General features: G+C 36.3%; 1 protein-coding gene across 5 annotated transcripts in view; it reads right to left on the reverse strand.

The window, feature by feature from the left end:
* Positions 1–19954, reverse strand: part of PAN3 (poly(A) specific ribonuclease subunit PAN3) — a 78787-nt gene that overhangs the window by 45341 nt on the left and 13492 nt on the right. For 4 of the 5 annotated variants that reach the window (XM_071553323.1, XM_071553337.1, XM_071553315.1 and 1 more), the window contains exons 2-5: positions 19767–19888; positions 11451–11517; positions 9409–9479; positions 7270–7332 (exon numbers count right to left, since the gene is read on the reverse strand). In XM_071553323.1, coding sequence (XP_071409424.1) covers positions 7270–7332; positions 9409–9479; positions 11451–11517; positions 19767–19888 — 323 coding nt within the window. The remainder of the gene's footprint in view (positions 1–7269; positions 7333–9408; positions 9480–11450; positions 11518–19766; positions 19889–19954) is intronic. The other variant, XM_071553329.1, reaches the window with a different exon arrangement.

The following is a 19954-nucleotide window of genomic DNA, read 5'->3' on the forward strand; positions in this document are numbered from 1 at the left end:
CAGGACCTTTTATACCAATTATATCAAAAATTGGACCAAATTGCAGGGGTTGGTCTGGTTTTCTTTTGCTGTGGGTTTTGCTCAGGCATTTTTTTTAATATGAAAGTGCAACTATCATCATCTGGATATAGACCACCCTAAGGAATCAAAGCTTAACTTACCTTTATTCAGATACCTATTTCACCTGGCACCTTAGAAACCTTAGCAATGTATAACTTCATACACATTTTAAAAAATATTCCTCAGGAAAAAAGGCACAGAATTTAATTGGGGAAGATTTCCCACTCACACACAAACTATTTGTGAAACACAGCACAAAATGGCTGTACGATGGCTGCAAAACCAAAACCTAAACAGATTCCCTCTTCTGCCTCCCTGAATCCTTTTAAGCTGAAAACTTTGGAAAGAACTAAAACTGAATTGACTCAATAGCAGCTAATTTGCCTAAAAACCACAAGCAAATGAACAACACCCTCCCCCACCAAAAAAAAGCAAACTAGAAAATCAAACCCCTAACCCAACCAAAAACCCCATAAACAAAACAACAAAAAGCCCCCAAGGATACCAATATTAATTAAGAACTACTAAAGGCATTAAACTCCATGGAGGAGTTAACTAACCTTAATAACAATAAACAAAACTGAATTTTGCCATACCACTTAGAAACCTGGTAAACTGTGTGATGAGTAGCACAAAGTCCCGCTGTAGTTCAAATGCAAACCTGATCACAATAAAACTCAGTATTGGTTGTTTATCTGAAGAAGCACTCAACTTGGGCAATTTATCTCAGCAAAACAAAAAGATTATAGTATGTTAAACTGCAAAGCTGCAAGGTCTGAGAAGCTAGACATACAAGTAAGGTTGGACTTTAGGGCAGGATTTGAATGCAGCACGTATTTTTCTTAGGCTGACTATTAGAAATAACATAATGGAGAGTAACAGTTTCCCTGGCAGCTTTCTCATCTTTGTCCACGTTCTATCAAGTGCAGGGGGGCACAGTCTGCCTCAGACTATTGGACTGCAACCCAGTGTCCAAATATATTTCCATTGATAAAGGGTTCTTTTAATCCTCATAATAACAGGTGGTCTATAAATATTTTGAAAAGGAGAACCAAAACAAACGATGAACTGAGCCAATGTGGAGGAAGGCTATTTTGGTTACAATGGGATTCAGATTCCTGGCAACAGGATGAAATTGTATTTTCTGCTTTATGAAGGACTATACTGAGGGCTGGAGGGCAAAAAATGGTGAATTCTAAACCTTAAAACAACATAGAGACAATATGAGTTCAATATACCAGTAGTTCTTGGCCTACTGGTATGAGAAAATGAAATTAAAAAGTGGGTGAGACTAAAATAAAGTTTTACTTTCACTATCTACTATAAAACATCATCAGGGGATTACTACGTCAGGATTTCACTCTCTAGGGAGACATTAGAAGATGGAATATACAACATTAACATTTGAAAATAAATTTTAGTCTATTCACACTGAAGTAATTCTGAATTACACTTGTTTTCAATGAGCAAAATGGTATTTGACTCAGAAATGCAATCTGAGTTCAAAGGATATCAGAAAACACACTATCTGCCAAGAGAACAGATTTGACAGAAGAAAAAGCAAATAGATTGAGCAGTTTGGGTAAGTGTATCAACTCTGCTACATTCCTGACCTCTGCACAAAGCAGCAAATAAAGCAACACAAGAGCGTAGCTTGAAACAAGCTAGAACTCATGTTATCTGAAATCCTAAGTATACCTACCTAAACCACAGAAGCATGACAGTCTGGAATAAGAAATGCAATTTTTATGCATGGGGGCAATTTCTCTTAGATGCTTACAAAAACAATTGTCAATTTTTGCCTTCTCTAAAGTCCTTCTATGAGGTAAAAAAACCTGTTAAGATGAAGGCATAGTACCTACCACATGATTAACTTTTTCTGAGGCCGGGAAAGTGAAGAATGACATACTTCATAATCCCTTATCAAGTATTTCTCAAACTAGATTGTAACTCCAAACACGGTTACAGGTTCTAAAACTGACTTGTAAAAGGACAAAACCATCCCAATTCTTTTAAATGGAAAAGGTTAAACTACAATCATTAAGTCTCAGTGTAAAGAAAAACAACAAAAAACACAAAATCCAAATTATTACAAAACATTACTGGAAGAGTTGAATTCCCCCACCAGGGAAAATAGTGTGAAGATGTAGTAATTACTGGTGCAAATGTTGACATGAGGCAGGGAACAGCTAACTATCTTTAATTGCTAACAACAGCTTGGCTCCCAAGTGTGAAAAGGGTAAGCATTTTCAACCATAGCTAGTAATTATAAGCCTTGCCCTGTAGAATCAAGCTGCAGCCAGCAATTAATGATAGGAACCTACTGGTTGGCACAATTATTAGAAAGGCTAAACCCTCTGAAGTCTGAAAAACATTACACTCGAAACAAAAGAAATCCACTCCAAACCCAAATAGGTTTTTCCTAAGTAGCTTCTTCACATGAGAACACTACTACTGATGAGTAATGTAACTGGTCCATGCTAGAAAGCAGTCCTCAAGTCAGATTAATTACTTGTTTCCCATTCATTCAACAAGAACTTTGGGAACATGTTTAGCAAGTCTAACTGTATCTTTGTCCCTTCTTCCTGCTGTTTCATGGACATTGGCAATACTACACTTCCTTTTTCTAATTCAAGATTAAACTGACCACTGGTGTAAGATGTTATAAGGCTATCCTAGAGGAATAAATTGGAATAAGAAAATATTTATAAACATTCAAACTGTAAAGACTCCTCCTGTCTAATAGCTTTCATGCAGTATTAAAGTCCGGATAAGCTGAGAAATAAACTTTACAATAGTAAAGTTTTCTTCCACTGAAGATCTGCAACTGGGCTTTTTTCAGGATCACTCAGGTCCCAGATTACATTTCTTTTCCTTAAAATGCACTTACATCTAGCAGGCTTTGAATTTTGGTTTACAAGACACTTTCTGTACCAAAACATACACAATTAAGCCTGGCATACATATACATGAACAGGCTATTGCATTCTAAAATATTGTCAAGAATCCAAGCTATGGTAATGCTGTCTATGTTTATCTACTACCAAAGCAAATGGAAATGACCTCGAGCTTTCTCCATCACAGGCTAAATGAAGCAGCATTATGCTAAATTACCATAGGTAAAAGGCATCACAGTAGCATTAACTAGGGCTCATCTGCTAAACAGTGAGTTGACTGTATTTGCACATACAAACAGGAAATAATAAAAAATATTACAGAATTAGAAAAGATCAGCTCTACAAACTCAGTTTCTTTGTACTACTTAGAACAAAATTAAGCAATATATACAATCTCAAGTTTCAGTGGTAATTTTGGCAGGACACCCTCTCCTCTTCCTCCTCATTACAACCTCCCACTAGTAGAGAGGTAGACAATATCTATGTTTTTTCAATCTCAATGCCTGAAGATTGGAAGCAATTTTCTTACATTTGATGAATAAAATAATGGAATAGGAGCTTGGACAACACTTGAAAAATTGTGTGGTTGACTGGTGGTTGTTGTTGGGCTGTGGAGTTTTTTTCTTATGAAAAAAGGAAGAGTATGCTAACACTTATAATGCTTATATGTTTATAATTTAGAAGTTTCTAATACTATACATTGAGATCACACGCATTTAAGAGACTAGCCACCCTTCCATTTGGAGCCCTTTTTAAAAATTGTTTGTGAAAATCTGTGTTTGGCTGCGGATAAAGCTTTCACTAGTTGAAAAGTATCATACAAACAAATTATTCTTCTGACCAAAGAAAACTAAAATGTGTCATTTTCTATCCCCCAAAAAAACCTAAAATGTGACCTTTGGCATGGAAACAGATCTTACTCCAGAGTAACATAACTGATCACTGCAAAATACACTCCAAACATTCTTGGTTTAAACAAATTTGAGAGTCAAAGATGCTATAGATCAGTTATTCTATCAGGCATTTTATACCATAGCTAAGGAAAACTCTTCAGGTTACATACTAAAAGGTGTAATCCATATGCTGAAGGCATGAAAATCTTGAAGAGTTCAGAAAGACAAATACTGATGTATTTAAGTCAAATCCCTTCTCACCAATTTTGCGTTCTAGCTAGGCTGGATGAGAATGAACTACCACAAGAGCTAAAACCCGGCACAGTGTAGTGACGCTGACAAAGTTCTTTACTAACAAATGAATACCACCTGTTGAACTGAAATTAACTGGTGGAAAACCAGGTGTTTTCACCCACCATTAAAGCAGATACTTCTAACTGTAGTGAAGACTTGTCAGAGTACTTCGACCGCAAGATGTACTTTCAAAAACTCCATTGCTGAAGGAGCACTCCATGAGGAAACAACAGCTTTTTTTTTTCCATGTTAGTAGGCCAGAAATTTTTATATTAGTTACAAAAAATGTGGGAAAACAATGTAGAGTTAAGAACTAACAATATAGGTAAGAGGGCAAAAGACTGGCACAACTTCTACTCTATTTCTCAAAAATCTAGCTGCTTTAATATTTGTATAGTGACTTCAACAAGTGCATGCACAAGTTTAAAATATTGCAATTATTCTACTGCAAATCACTTAAAGACTACATACCTCTTGGCATAGAGAGAATCAAATAAAGCTTATAAACAAAAGTATCTGCATATTAATTACATTTGCACTTATCTGCCTTCAAATACACAGCAGTACAAGGCAACAATGTAAAAATGTTACATATTTCTAAAGGGAAATTCTTTAATAATATGATTTCTTATGTAGCACAAGGATGACTAAACCATGCACAAAAATAAATCTAAATAATATACTCTTTCATGTCACACTTGAAAATGAAAAATATGTACTTATCTAAGTAGCAATCACTAAGAAAGCAAGACCACACAACCAGGGAACAATTCCAACAACTAACTATTCCCAGGAAAAACGTAAACCACATTAGACTATATCATATCCTCAAAACACATTCTAGACCACAGTACTACCTACAAACATTTATCACTTTTCTCTAGAAAAGCACAGTCTGTCTTTTTACATTCCTGTAACAATCTTTTTTTGCATGACTTATAATCTGTAATGTTTTATTATTGCAGTAGGGGTGGATAATCCCAGAGGGAAAATTTCAGATTTAAAATTTATATTTAGTCCAGGTACACTATAAAGTCTGTGCAGCTACAATTCAGTCATTTACAACACAGTGATATGATAGCTAGTAATGACTCCTCAACTTACCAGAACAGGATTTATGCTCCTGAGATGGTATGCAGGAGGTTATGAAAGATGAAACAACTGTCTTGGCACATTTTCATTAAAGGTAACATGGCACGTATGGCTTTTCAATGAACACCACTGAACTACATAAAATCAGGTACCAGGGGTGTCAAGATAGAGGTGGAAACAGGAAGCTGGTGAGAAATGCCACTTCTAAACAGGTAACAAAGCTAGATGAAAGGCAGGGTGGTCAGAAATTAAATAGCAACCATTAAGGTTTTAACAATTTAGTTTCCACAGGACCTGCAGTTAAAACTATGGTTTTCTTTTAACTTGAGAGTGCAAACTCCCCTCCTACTCACTAAAAAGTTTGCATTTATGGAAATCAGGCTTTCAGGCAGTATTTTGTTTCAAATAATTTTCTATGTACATATATTTCTGCTGATCAAAGTAAATTAATTCAGTCTGCTGTCCAGTCTCACTGTAGATCTCCACAGATAGCACTAAACAGCAGCACCCTGTTCTGGGTAAACTTCAGTTCAATTAATCCCTCCTATACTTTCCATTCTAATCTAGTGTAGACTCTCCATGACCTGGCTTTTACTCACCTAAAACCAATGGAAGGTGTTTAGAAAAAAAATTCCTCAAAACACATTAAATACAATTAATTGAAGTTTAAGTTGTTCACTACAGCAGTTGCTTCAACCCTTGCAGCCTGTGAACTGAAATCATTCTCACCTTACTGAACCTCCTCTAGGTGTGACTGAACTATTAAAACAATGGAATGGAAATAGTCAGTGTTAGAAACTTTATAAGAGTTCAGTTTTCATGAGGATTGAAGGTATGAAAAAACGAAGTAAAATGTAAAAGCAATGCTTTTCACTATCCTGTAAGGCTGACCAGCAATAAGCAGGGGAAACCTTTAGCCTGGATTGGTGGCAACAGTCTCAGAACAAGTTTAAACAAAAGTTTCATAATATATAATCTTTTTAATGCATTAAGCTGTCACATGTCCTTGGCAGTAGATTCTGATCAGTTATGTTGCATATGTTTTTATGAACTGTTTACCAGAACCACCAAAATCAATGCAAGGATTTTTACATCCAGATCACTTCAGGTTTAGAAGAGCACTTTTCTACATGATGGCTAAAGTCAATTTAGGAAAAACACCTAAGAAGTTCAAGTTTAGAATGCCACCCTATATTTAACAAGCATAACATGTATTTGACAAAAAATTAAATAAGCATGACATCATTATTCTTGGGAAAGAGTGTTAGTCTATTACTAACACTAGCTTTTGTTCCATGCTTCACAAGTCCTATTTGTGCATTGTAGATAGATACTTACCTGACAATCTCTTATAGGAAATTCACTTTACGGTTGCTTGTCTTACTGCATGAGGAGTTACAACAACCGGACAGTAAATCCAGAAGGTTTTACAGTTGACAGAACCTCCACCAAGGCTCCATCTACAGAAATACTTAGCTCCTTTGATTTCATTTTAAGTATCCTACAAAAATGTCTTTAAATAGTAATCTTAGCTTTCCTGAAATCTAAAATTGAAATGCAGTTTAATAATTTCCAAACAGAGATAATTACCTCAAAAATGTTCATATAAATTCAAGGACTATGTTTACTTTTTAAACAGAAAGTAGAATGTCTTTAAACATCAAAACAATCAAAAGCAGCTGAAATACCCCAGTCACACTAACTAGTTTCAAAAAAAGCTGTCTAATCAAAAAGCAATGATATTAAGAATTACAACAATCATCTTATCTTTAATATTTTATTGCTATCAAATATTTGCCCATACGGCTTGCCCATTGTTAATGGGCTGCCGGTATAACATGCCCAGCAATATCCAGAGAGTATCAAACTTGCTTAAGACAGCTACATACTATATACTTTTACAGAAACCAATCATAGTTTTACACAACACAAACATGAAATTTATGTAGTTGCAAATAATGTAATACTTGCAAATATTTAAAATATGACAATTTTAATTTGTAAAGGAAAGCAATTGGTCTTTATTCACTTACCAAGACTGTATTGTATCTGTCCTCCAAGTCAGTGATAAACGAAGGAAATGCTGGTTTTGCCAGCTAGTTCAGAACAAACAAAACCTTAGACCTGGGCTCTTAGCAAGAAAATGAAGGGTTTTTTCAAACAGTAGATGTTGTAAACACCTACATTTGAACTAGTCACCAAGGCTCCCTTTATACAACAGGCATCAAGCACTGGCCTGATAAATCACATTGTTCAAGCTCAAAATGGAGTCAGTTAATGGGGTAGAAGGGAATCGCACAAGTTTTTAAATATCTGGAACTCAATCATTTAGTGCTTTTAAGGAAATCACTAAATACAATTTGAATATTGTACTAAAAAAATACTAAAAATATTAAGAACCTACAGCCATGACTATTTGCAACATATTGACTAGCAGCAAAAGTCAGTCAAAAAACTGTTATTTCTTTTCTCTTAACTTTAGTCATAATTTTTTATGCACTTGAAGTAGTCAAGACATCTGGTCTTTTCTAAAATATTTTTCTCAGTGTGAGCTGAAAGTTTCTTTAAGCTGCTCATCTCTCTCTGCTGACTATAGAGGGAGCCTGGACGCCTAGATTTAGACAGCTCAAGTAGTATTATATGAAAATTCTCCCATTACTAGTATTTAACAACCTTTAATACAAATATACATTACAAAATAGCAATCACAATAAACAAAAAATTATTATTATGTGAAGTAAAACACAAGCATCTTTCAATTAATGCCAGTTTTGTCGAAAATATTAACTAGTAATCAGTTTCACAGATAAATCTTACTCCTGATACTATTTTAGCAGCAAGTGACATAACTTGCTCCTTTTTCTTTGCAGAAAAAAAAATAGACCAAGTCAGAAAACACTCTAAATTAGTATTAGAGCTTTGAGTTATTTGTGCTTTACTCTGACATGAATTGGTTTGTTTTCATTCCATACTGCTTAATTAGCTCTGAAGTAACTTTTAGAGGCAGTGATCACTCTTGCAATACTTTATATGATAGTTCATTTTCTTTGGTGCATGTGATTTATACACATAAACATAAATTTACAAACAGTTATGTATATATGAATATACATGTATCAGTTATTGCAGATTGTGTTAAAAAGGAATGTATGATTAGTTTCATTCTTATCAGTCTCAGTAAGTGGAAAGCAACACATTTATAGTTGTCGACATCCAACTTGCACTGCACTATACTGGCATTAAGGAAAAGAGCAATGCAGATATTCCATGTAGTTTGGATACATGATCAGAAAATTCATGTTCTGCAACAGCAGTTAAATGCTAAGAAACAGTGTGATGGGCCAGCTACAGTAATTATCTTTAAGCTCAATCTTCACCTGCAGGAATGATACAGAGCATGCTGATGCAGCTTGCTTTTGTTATTTACTACACAGAAGTTCAGGATAATGCAGCCAGTAAGTAGTAAAACACCAGAGTCATCTGTGAAAGTAAAACTTAACTGGTTGGGACAAGATACTGTCTTTTTTAAATGACAGTTCACAAAACTGAAAAGGGACTCTAAGGTAATCAAACTTTTCTCTCTTATTCCACCCACTGCATTTCTACTGTATAATTAGAAAGCACCATAACCTGCATTGCTGCAGGTCAAAGGTGTTTGAAGATGCTGTCTTGCCCTCTGCAAAGGAAAGATTTCTCAATTGACTAGAGGGGGAAGGGGGAAACTCCCAGACTCTGGCTTCCCAAAGATCTCAGTGTCTTTTAAACTAAACACATTTCAAACTGTTATAATTACTATCACATCACGTATAAATAAATGGGAGTACGATTCTTAACATATTCTCAACTTGATGCCGTGAAGGCTTGAAGGTCACTTGGTCCTCAGTAGAATAAAAATTATTTGTTTTCAAATTCAATGGGCTAAGTACTAATTTTCATATTCAGGACATTCTTATAAACTTCAGTTTTACAAGTGCCTGAAATATTTCTTAATAGCAGCAGCAGTCTGATCCAATTCAGCAAAATTGAAGTAGCAAGATCTTATTTACATCAGCATAAATCTACTAACATCAGAACAATCATCCTTATTTCAGGTAGCATTTCAAGTTTTTCCAGATCTTCTTCCCTGTCAACTGATGCACAAATATGCTATTTAAGATTTAGTTGTTGCCTACCTTCCTTCTTTGAGACACGCTGAGGGCAGCAAAGTCATTAAACAAGGATGAATTTGGTGAAGTTAGTGGATCTATAAAAAGAATGTAAAACCTGCACATTACATATATATATATTTATAGCTACTATTAAAATCAATTTTACATTTTTTAACTTGTGTCTGTATAGAAAAAATCATTTTGACAAAGTTAGGTTCAGCAAACACACTGTCAAAAACACAGCATTTATTAGATTCTGTCCAACTGCTTAATTGAAGTGGTGCTCATTAGCAGAATTTAGTAAGTTTAATTGCTCTTGACTCTATTTAAAGTCCACCTGGCATTTCAAAGCCTTCACCTTATCAGAAAACCTGCTGTACACGCTACTTACATTTGCATGTCATTTTTAACCCTGTAGATGACACAGTACAGTGTTCCTAACTCAGCAGAAGTTCCTTGGAAAGGGCTGACAAGCATTGGAACAGGCTGCCTTAGGGAAGGGCATGAGTCGCCATCCCCGAGGTATTGTGTAGACATAGCACTGAGAGATGTGGTTAAGTGGTGGATTTGGCAGTGCTGGTGTAACAGTTGCACTCTATCTTAAAGGTCTTTTCCAGTCTAAAGGATCCTATGATTCTATGATCTCCACTTACCTGAAATTTGCAATCTTCTGTATAGCAGTCTTACAAATAATGATGTGGATTTTGCTTGTCACTATTCTGCACAAACTTAAATCAGAACCAAGGGCATCAAAAGTCTACATTCTGTTAGTAAATTTTTATTGCTTTTCTTTGTTGCTGTGCATCCTTTCCAGAGTTGAAGTACCAAAAACTGTAACAATCACAGATGCAATTTAAAACTCCAAACTTTGTGGGTAAAGCTGTCAGATTAGCATACGACTGTCAGTTGTAAACACCGGTGCTTTGAAGAAACACTTTCTTCAACATGAATAAATACTCTGTAAAAGGGTAATTCTACAAGTGAAGCACTGTTTTGCAGGGCCACGTAGGAGGTGGGGAAAGGATCTGAGACACAACAGAATCTAAAATGATTTCCAGAAGTCAGAGTGGTTTCTCTCCTTCACATGCATCACCATCACTATTTGGCCTGCCACAGTCAAACTCTAACTGCATTTAAAACTAGAGACCTCCCCTGCCTTGAATAGCTAATTGTTCAGTGGGACAAAAGAAGCAGAGTTAATCTCCAAGCATACTGGAAATAAACTAGGAAGCAAAAAAAGAGAACTCCCACAAATTCTGACTTTCAAGCAAGTTCATTTTACAGTAGTTACTCTCATGCTTAAAAAATTACAACTGTATTAAGTAGACTAGCTGCAGGGTGAGACATGCAAATGGAGTTCTAGAGCATAATTTTACACAGCCATTTTCAAAGAAGAAATTTATTTTAAATGTGTGTCCTTGCCATAAGGGAGCAGTACCCTCTCCTTTAAAAAACTTAAATTGACAGCTACAGATGAAATAACCTGCAGTGATTCTGAAGAGCACATTATAAAGCTCAATACACCCTCCACAATAACTTAGTGAGTATGAAAGCCTGGACTACTGAGACATTTTGTTCACTTGAAAACCATGTTTATAGCAGGGAAAAAATTATAAGAGGTAAAGTACTGCTTGCTTTTATTAGCTATTAAGTCATGTGACATATTTTACAAAATCTGTAGACCCTAAATTTAAGGGAGAACACCTGTGCATTAATTCCACACAATAACTCACTCAAGAAGCACAATAAAAAGGGATACTATGGTGAAGAAACATAAATGCTTAACTTTACAATGGATATCCAAACTAACATTTCACTTGAAGTGATAAGATAATGACTTTTTTGAGTTTTTCCCCCACAAAGCAAAGAGGATGAAAATGAGTTCAGTAGCACCACAATTTTGTATTAAGAGTAATCACACATTATACTACCATTAAAAAATAAAGTTCTACTGCATCTCAAATCAAATCAGAGGACAAATAAAACTTTCTTAGCTGTCAGTTTTGCGTAAGTGAATCTCAAATTTCCAAATATACTTTTACATGTATGATTACAGAAGTACTTACCATGGCCTGCATACTGCTTGGCACTGTCACTGAGAAGGCTAGGGGAGCTGCTGCTATTTGTCATTCTCTGCAAAAATACAAGACAAAAGTGTACGTGTAAAATAAAGCCATCAAAGATTAAGTGAGGGCATTGTGTATGACATTTAGAAAGTTTCAAGAACAGACTATGAAACCTGTTCTCATTCACCATTTGGTAAATACTCTGAGCAGACAGATGTATAGTTAGCAAAAATGTTTAGTAAAATACAGGATTTTGCACAAGAGTAATACAAACCAAAAATGACCGTGTATCAAAACAAAACACTATCTTCTTTAATTTCTTCTAAATTGGGAGGGTCTACCAAACTATGGTTCTCTTTCTGCACTTTGTCAGAACATTAGATAAGCCAATTACTTATCTCCTTTAAACATGCTTTCACACTGCACTCCTGAAACAACTCCTCCCTTTAATATACACTATCATCACAACATGAAACTTTTCCAATGAAAAAATACTCAAGTTAATTATTTGATAGGTTCTCTTTACAAACAAATTAACTGTCTGAAACCTATCAGCAAAATCATGCAATTCTTGAAAGTCAGCAAAATTTCTGAAACCCTCTCAATGTTTCTCCTACACTCCACCTGCTTCTCCTACATTCCTCAAGAGATATGAGCTAGCAATGACTAAGTGAAGCAGTGCTGTTACAGGAGCTACTGCTGCTTTGCCAGTGAAATTTAAAAGTGCTTCTTCTTACTCCTGCTTATTATTTTCTTTGACCAGCCTTCCAACAGGAAGCAAAAGTGTGAGAAGAAAAGGAAGGCAAGGTCAGGAAGTGTTTTTTATCACAGAGAGAGAAAACCAGCAATTTGTTAAAATCCTCCCTGGCATGCTTTTGGCCCACATCAACCCAGAGTCTCCCCGCCAATTTCCAAGCACTATTCAGAAGTGAAAAGGTTTGAGAACCCTTCACAAATAGACAGTTTGCACTCAGACTCTGCTTTAGTGGGTGAGCACACACCAGCACAAACAGGCCATTTTGTGCCAGCTGGCCCTAAGAATCAAGGCAAGTTTCCAGGCATGTTTACTTTAGTAGTCTAGACACAGACTGACTCAAAACTGGACACTGAAGCTGCCCTCTAAGCTTACTTTTTTCCATGGCCAGTCTCAGTGCTGGTAGTGAAGGGCAAGAACCACACTTCAATGCCATTTCATCTAATTGTTGACCAGAAAGACCAGTATTCTGGAGTGATTTTGGTAAGAACAGAGGAGAACCAACAGAAGGTGGAGCACTATCCAATATGGCAGGACTGTAAACCTACTGCAACTCATATATCCCAATACTTGCAGTTTTCATAGCACCACTAACTTCACCAGAAGCTGCAACTTTTAATACTCCTATCTAAAAACCAATTAGATGCTGCAAAGTAGCTTTTACATGGAATGTTTACACATGTAAATAGTATGTAAACCTTCAGCTTTTTCAAGACTTCAAGTAAGGTGTTTGCTACAAGCTCTTTCCTTATTTTAAGGTCACCTCTCCCATGTTCCTAAATATACTCAACTTTGTTACACAACGTAAGTCTCACTAAAAGCTGAAGTGATGAACACTTATTTCTTCACATAAAAGGCATGTCCCTAGTGCAACAAAGTTTACTTATTTTTACAAAACAAGATTACACATTGAGAGATTCACCCTAAATTAACAATCTTGCCCAAATTCAGGGAAGCTCATTCTTTTGTTCACCACCATCAAAATAAAAATACATTAAAATCACTTCCAGATTATAATAACTCAACTAATCATATGCCATATTCCCTTCCTAAGAGAAACTAAATTGTTTTTCAGAAATATTTGACAAGCATAGCTATTATGTATCTTCTTTTGGCATTTGATACATCCACACTGCTCCTGATAAAAAACCAGGAGTTTAGGAAGAAATTTCCAAAAGTGAACCTTTCAGATTTGCACAAAATTTGCTCAGGTGTAGACAAAAAGAGTATTCATTTCTATTTATAATACCAGATCTGATAATAATTCTAATGCAAAAGGTAATGATCTGTCAAAATGGGAATAACTATGATATTGAGAACTGGTATCAAAGGTGGTCAAGGATATGGCTTAAACTTGGAAACAAGCACTTATACACCATCAATATACTACATCCTGAAGTACAGGAGTTAAACATTCAACCAAGAGACTTTCAGTGTGAATACGTAACTGAGATGATGAAAAACAGTGTTGAATTGATCACTGAAAACATACAGTGCGTGCAAGGGACTGCAAGAGAGCACTTTGCTTGGGATTCTGAAAGCCCAGTTCAAACAAAGTCCATGAACATCAACTGTGCTTTTACAAACTCAAGTCTTGTTTAAGGTGCACACATTAAGGTGCACACATTTTCTACAGGAACCAAGAGTCTGAAAAAGCAAAGTGTGTCTTGACAATCTTGGGCAGCTCTTGCCTTAACAAGAGCTTATAACCTGTACCTTGAATGACATTAAGAACTTCCACCTCACTGACAGATTTCTCCTTTTGCTCACTTTTATTACACATGCACAAGCTTCTTATCTTAATATTATTCACAGACCTGCATGTGATCAAGTAAAGGGTTTTTAGACTGCTTTAAGATTTTTACCATAACCAAAAGCCTTAATACAAGTTACTCCTGTATCTAATTTTTTTTACCAAGTGAGGCTGAAAAGGTCTTGAAAGAAAAATAAAAAAAGAACTATTTGCTATTTTTTTCCAGATGGCAGCTTTGATTTTAAATAACACTTCTCAATCTCTTCTAATGGTGTTGAACTATTTTTCATACAAACTCAATTTCAAGAATGCAATCACAAGTACCTCAGGACCAAAGGATGAAAGCTGCAGAAAGGTAAGAGCAACCATTAACAGTAGAAGAAAATTAAATATTAAGACTGACAGGGAAGGCAAGCAAACAGATATGAGAGCTTCAGACTTCTTCAGTGTATCATGACTTTCATCACATGAAAGTTAATACAGAAAGAAAACTTCGTCATGACCAAGTGCCACACCAATGTCACTCAGTTCCAATAATCTCCTTATCTTTGCCTGCCTATAGTTATGATTTACTGACTCTCTCCCTTAAAAGGAGTTAAAAACTTTTTTCTATTTCAACCTTTCTTCACAGGAGAGATACTCCAGTACCCAAATCATCGTTGTGGCCTTTCACTGGACTCTCTTCAGTATTTCCATGTCTCTCAGGTACTGAGAATCCCAGCACTCCCAGTGTGACCTCACCACTGACGAACAGAAGGGAAGGATCACCTCCCTTAAACACTCCCTTAACAACACTAACAATGTTTTACCTAATGCAGTCCAGGACATCACTCACCTTCAATACTTCTTTGGTGCCGTACATGAGGAAAAGAAGTGTAAAAAGAAATATTCCCACCTTCTCAAGGTATAGACCACCTTGCCTCCACCCTTCAATATTCAGTAGTAAACCCCAAAATAACAGTTGCACTTTAGACAAGTTTGCTTTACTTTCATCTCCCTCCACTAAAATATGTACTACAAAATTCTCATCAAGATAGAGAATGGATAAAGCTTTTATGCAGACAATTAGATCTAATTTTACCTAGCTTATAGGACTTAAGTATTTATGCTTTTCTCTCCAACATTTCTTTTCCCCAAATTATGTAAGAGATAATATTTGTTTCTTTAGTCTCCATATTCCCTGCCTTAACCCTGAGAAAAATGAACATTTTCCTTATGGTCATTCCTGTGCTAAGCCTGCCATCTCAAAATATTTTGTAGTATGTCACAATTTACTCCTTACATCTTAACACTGTTCTACTGGTACTATATTTCAGAATATTTTTTATAAATTCTAGAATAATGTTAATCGGACTATAGAAGAAAGAATGAGATTGTCACAACCAAACACATAATTGTTTAGTTGGCAGATTCTGTGACCTGCAAAGGGTGATACCTTCTGCTTTCCTTTCTAAACAATCCAAAACTTGTCTTTAACAGTTACCATATTTGGCACCACCTGCAGCATGTCACACTCAACTGTTTGAACTAAAGCAACTGGATTTCTTCAGAAAGCATTATGAAAACAAATGCATAATTTTGTATTTAAAATAGCACACCTGTAGTTCCACTCAGTTACACAGTAAGAAACTTAAGAAATTTACAAGCTTCTGTGCTATAAGGAGAATTTTATTACTTGACTCTTGGCAGATGCAGCAACGGCAACAAAGGTATTTGTGTTTATTCAGCTGCAAATCTTTGAAGTGAGTATGGTCTCTATCTCTCAGGCTATTCAAGAAGGCTTAGTACACCAACATTAGCATGGTGAGAACAAACAAGACCAATTCTTCTCCATTGCTTGGCCTTAATACTGAAGACTATTTCCCCCTTTTAATTTTGATTAGGGTGATTAATTGAAAACTTGTGATTCCTCCTTTCTGCATAACCTGCAGTTCAATGGAAGCCACGTAATTATAAACCTCAGCCCATCAAAAGAAAGAAAACCAGATTTTTGTGAAGCAACATGCATGAAGGCACCTTCTACTGTTTTATGCTCTTACAACCAAATTTCTCAACCCTATTACATTAAAAATTTTGACATCAAGATATTTCTGTCTCATCCTGCTATAATACCCTTTTAACAGCCCAACATAACACTACTGAAGCTCCTTTCTGCACCATCTGCATCTCTGATGAAGCCACAAGTTAGTCCAAGGGCCGCTCTAATGCCAGAGGAACACAGACACCACCCAGCCAAGTGGCACAGCAGAGTGACGAGCGAACAGCCAGCCAGCTCTTGCCTCTTCACTGCTGGGAATGCCAAAAGCAACAAGCTGCTTTTTGAACCACACCTCTGACTGTCTCTTGGCAGCTACTGCTATGCCAAAAGAACAGCTTCGAGGACAGCATGCAGCCTGTGGGCCATGTGTTGTGCCAGCCTGCTCAGTTATTAGAGAAGGGGAAAACAGAAAATACGTGCTTTGATAAGCTGGAAGACAATACTGTTTAATACAGTATATGAAAGCATATACAGATTCAGGAGAGAAAAGACGTGTGAAACAACACTGTATTGTGGAAAACCACAAACTAAAAGAAAGAAGACTATGAATCACTAGGAAACTAAGTTAGTAACACAAGAGGACAACGGGGGACAATGAAAGGTTGACTAACAGCAAAGACCTTTGTAGTAAGAGAAGTGGAAGGATGAGGCCAAGACATATTTTTCAGAAAGGAAGAATGAAACCATGGCCACTTCAAAAATTCTGCCTCTTCCTAACCGTACCAAGGATTTTTGCTCAATTTTCCCCACCACAAAGCAAGCACTGGCATTAACTGCATCTTCACCACTAATTTCAGCCCAATGGCATGTTCAAGATCTTGTAAAATATCATACAATATTATGAAAAATACATTCTAATATGTACTCTCAAGGCTGCACTGCAACCTAAACTTAGCATTTCTTAACATCTAACTGCATCTCACCACTGTTTTTCTATCAGTGTGTCTATTAGCACGTTTGTGCAATTTCCCAGTTTTATAAAGCAAGCTGAGAAAGTTGCCCCATATTGCATCACTTATACACCTATTTGTGAACTACACAGAGTCACCAGAAATAACAAGGTAACTCAGAAGAACTGATGCTTCCATCTGCAAAAGTAAAACTGAAAATTAATGAGATACTTTACAGAAGATGTTTGATGTTTCATTGATGGCAGAACACTAAATTTTCAGTATCTTTAGTTTGTTTCAAGGACCTAGAGAGAAAGTGCCACATAGATTTATTATCTCCACCCTACTTTGACCCACCTTTGCATTATAACAACTTTTCTATGTTCCGTTTCCGTGTATTTCACTTGTACAGTTCCAGTCTCCATCCTGTGTCCCATCATCTCCTCTCTGTTTCACTCCCTTTGCTCAGTCTTTCCTAGTTCCTTATTCACTTATCTTCAGCTCAGTTTCTCTACGCCCACAGCATCAATCTCTTTTGCCTTACAGACCCTTCTGCTCCAATGGCTCTTTCATTAAATATAGATCCATTTCCATGCTGCTTCAGTGCAAAGTGGAAGGAAATAGGGAAATGAAGCAGATCAGCATTCCTGCTGAGAGTTCAGGCAAGGCCTAGATTGGGCCACAGCTGTAACTGCAAGAATGTACTCAAGCTGGAACATGCCAATGCAGACTATATCTTTGGGAAATTATATAACATCTAGGAAGTCTCCAGTGGGCCTACACAGACCAGTTTTGCAAAGTGTTAATCAAGTGACAGAATCTGGCTAGATTTTCAGAGACAAAGAGCATAAGGTATATCCTTGGACACAATAACCAATCTATCAGAGTTAAAGTCTCTGTTCCAAACAATAAAGAATTGGCATTATTTAAAGTGAAATCTACTAAAATTTCTCCTTTGCCTTGTCCTCTAAAGGGCTAAACAACATGGAAGTCTCATTCCACGTGACTAAATGTTGTCAGTATGGACTCAGAAGCTGATACACAATCAAAACTAGACAGCATTATCCACTTTAGCTATGCAAATAAAACTTAAATTATATGATTCAAAGGAAAAGAACCACATAGGACTGCTTTTTAAACTGTAGTTTAATGCTTGTAAGCACTTTCTAAACACTAATGAAACATTTCTTCAGAAGTCATTTTCCTTAGCCTCCAATGGGCAAAAGGCACACTGATTTTTTTTTTCAGCCTGGAGAAAAGGAGGCTCAGGGGTGACCTCATCACTGTCTAGAACTACCTGAAAGGAAGTTCTAGCCAGGTGGAGGCTGGTCTCTTCTCCCAGGCACTCAGCAACAGGACAAGGGGGGCACGGGCTCAAGCTCTGCCAGGGGAAATTTAAGTTGGAGATCAGGAAAAAACTCTTTCCAGAGAGAGTAATCAGGCATTGGAATGGGCTGCCCAGAGAGGTGGAGGATTCACCATCCCTGGAGGTTTTTAAACTGAGATTGGACGTGGCACTGAGTGCCATGATCTGGTAAATGGCCTGGAGTTGGACCAAGGGTTGGACTTGATGATCTCAGAGGTCTTTTCCAACCCAATCGATTCTATCATTCTATGATTTCTTCTCAAAGAGAAACAGCAATGCCTCGACTTTAATCTCACAGGCATTACTATTTAAAAATCCTATGAGCATTCATGTTAGATGCAGGCCTTTTTGTCTTTCTAGAATAAACAGTTAAAATTAAAGATTTGTGTTTGGAAATACACCAGTATTTCTGCAGAATATAATTTAAGCATACAAAACATAATAACTTTGTGCTAAAAGGGTAAAATTTTATGACCTCAGTGATACAAAAACTTTTAACAACAGTACACTTTGAGATCAGAGGTTAAAATTTTTCTTTTTAAATTATGCATCACTGTCAGCAATACATTTCCACACTTTTGCAATTTTTTTGAATAAGAAAATTCAGACTTCTTGAAAACATGCAGTAAAAAAAAAAAAAACAAAAACAAAAACAAAAGAAAAGAGGGAACACACCTAATTAATTCCCACCTTGTGCTGAGTTATTTTTCAATCCATAACACAGCCACAACTGAGAGCAAAGTAAGCTCATAAGGGGAGTTTCCTCGATATAAAAGAAGAGAGTTGTTGTCAGGACTGTTGACAGTGAGAACTGTTTGACTTGAGCTCTCTTTCTTTTACCAAAAGCTGGTTTGTTAAATACAGGACCATCTTCCTTTCAGGGACAGGCTGTGCTTCTTTGAAAAAGCATAACACTTTGAGGGAGTTGTTATAGTACTTCATTTGTTAATTCAATAGATACGGATTTAGGTTTCAAATGCTACAGCTTTTTGTTGTACATTTTGCATAATACTACCTACACAATAAATTCCACTGTGTCAACCTCTACAGAACACCATAAATATGGGGAAACATTTGAGAAGATTTAATGTCAGTTCAACATAGCACCACCAGAGTCTGAGGTTACAAATTCTGAAATTTCTGCCTAGTAATTTCAGGTTTGACAGTTCACATTTATATTCAGTGACTTTCGATCTTCGACAAGTTTTAAAATCTTTCATATCTTTAGTAACAGCCTATAAAAAACTATGAGCCTAAAAAGAAATTTTCCCAGATTTCCAGAGTTAATGTATGCAGCAAAGCACAACAGCAGGTAAGTGGTAACAAAAGGACTAATTTTGATGTGATGATACTGTTTCATTTCCATTTGCAAGATTAAAGTAAGCATATACTCTGTATATCCTACAAGAAACACATTCCAGAAGCCTCCACTGGTCCTGCCTCTTGAACAGTTTTGCCTTTGTGGCGAAACACCACCCAGAACTAATGAAACAGTATACAAATCTCTGCTATTACCTGAATCATGGGATACTTTGTTTCAGCAGGACTTCCAAATCCATTAACGCCAATGAAGCTGGTGCTGAAGTAGGAATCTGTCAGATTCGCATCACCCAACCCACCGCCATCTATTCCAGGAACTAGAAAAAAAACCAGAAAAATATTTCAGAAAAAAAATTAGTTTACCATAGGCTTATTCACTAATA

This window comes from Pithys albifrons, chromosome 1, assembly GCF_047495875.1.
Source record: "Pithys albifrons albifrons isolate INPA30051 chromosome 1, PitAlb_v1, whole genome shotgun sequence".
Lineage (NCBI taxonomy): Eukaryota > Metazoa > Chordata > Aves > Passeriformes > Thamnophilidae > Pithys > Pithys albifrons.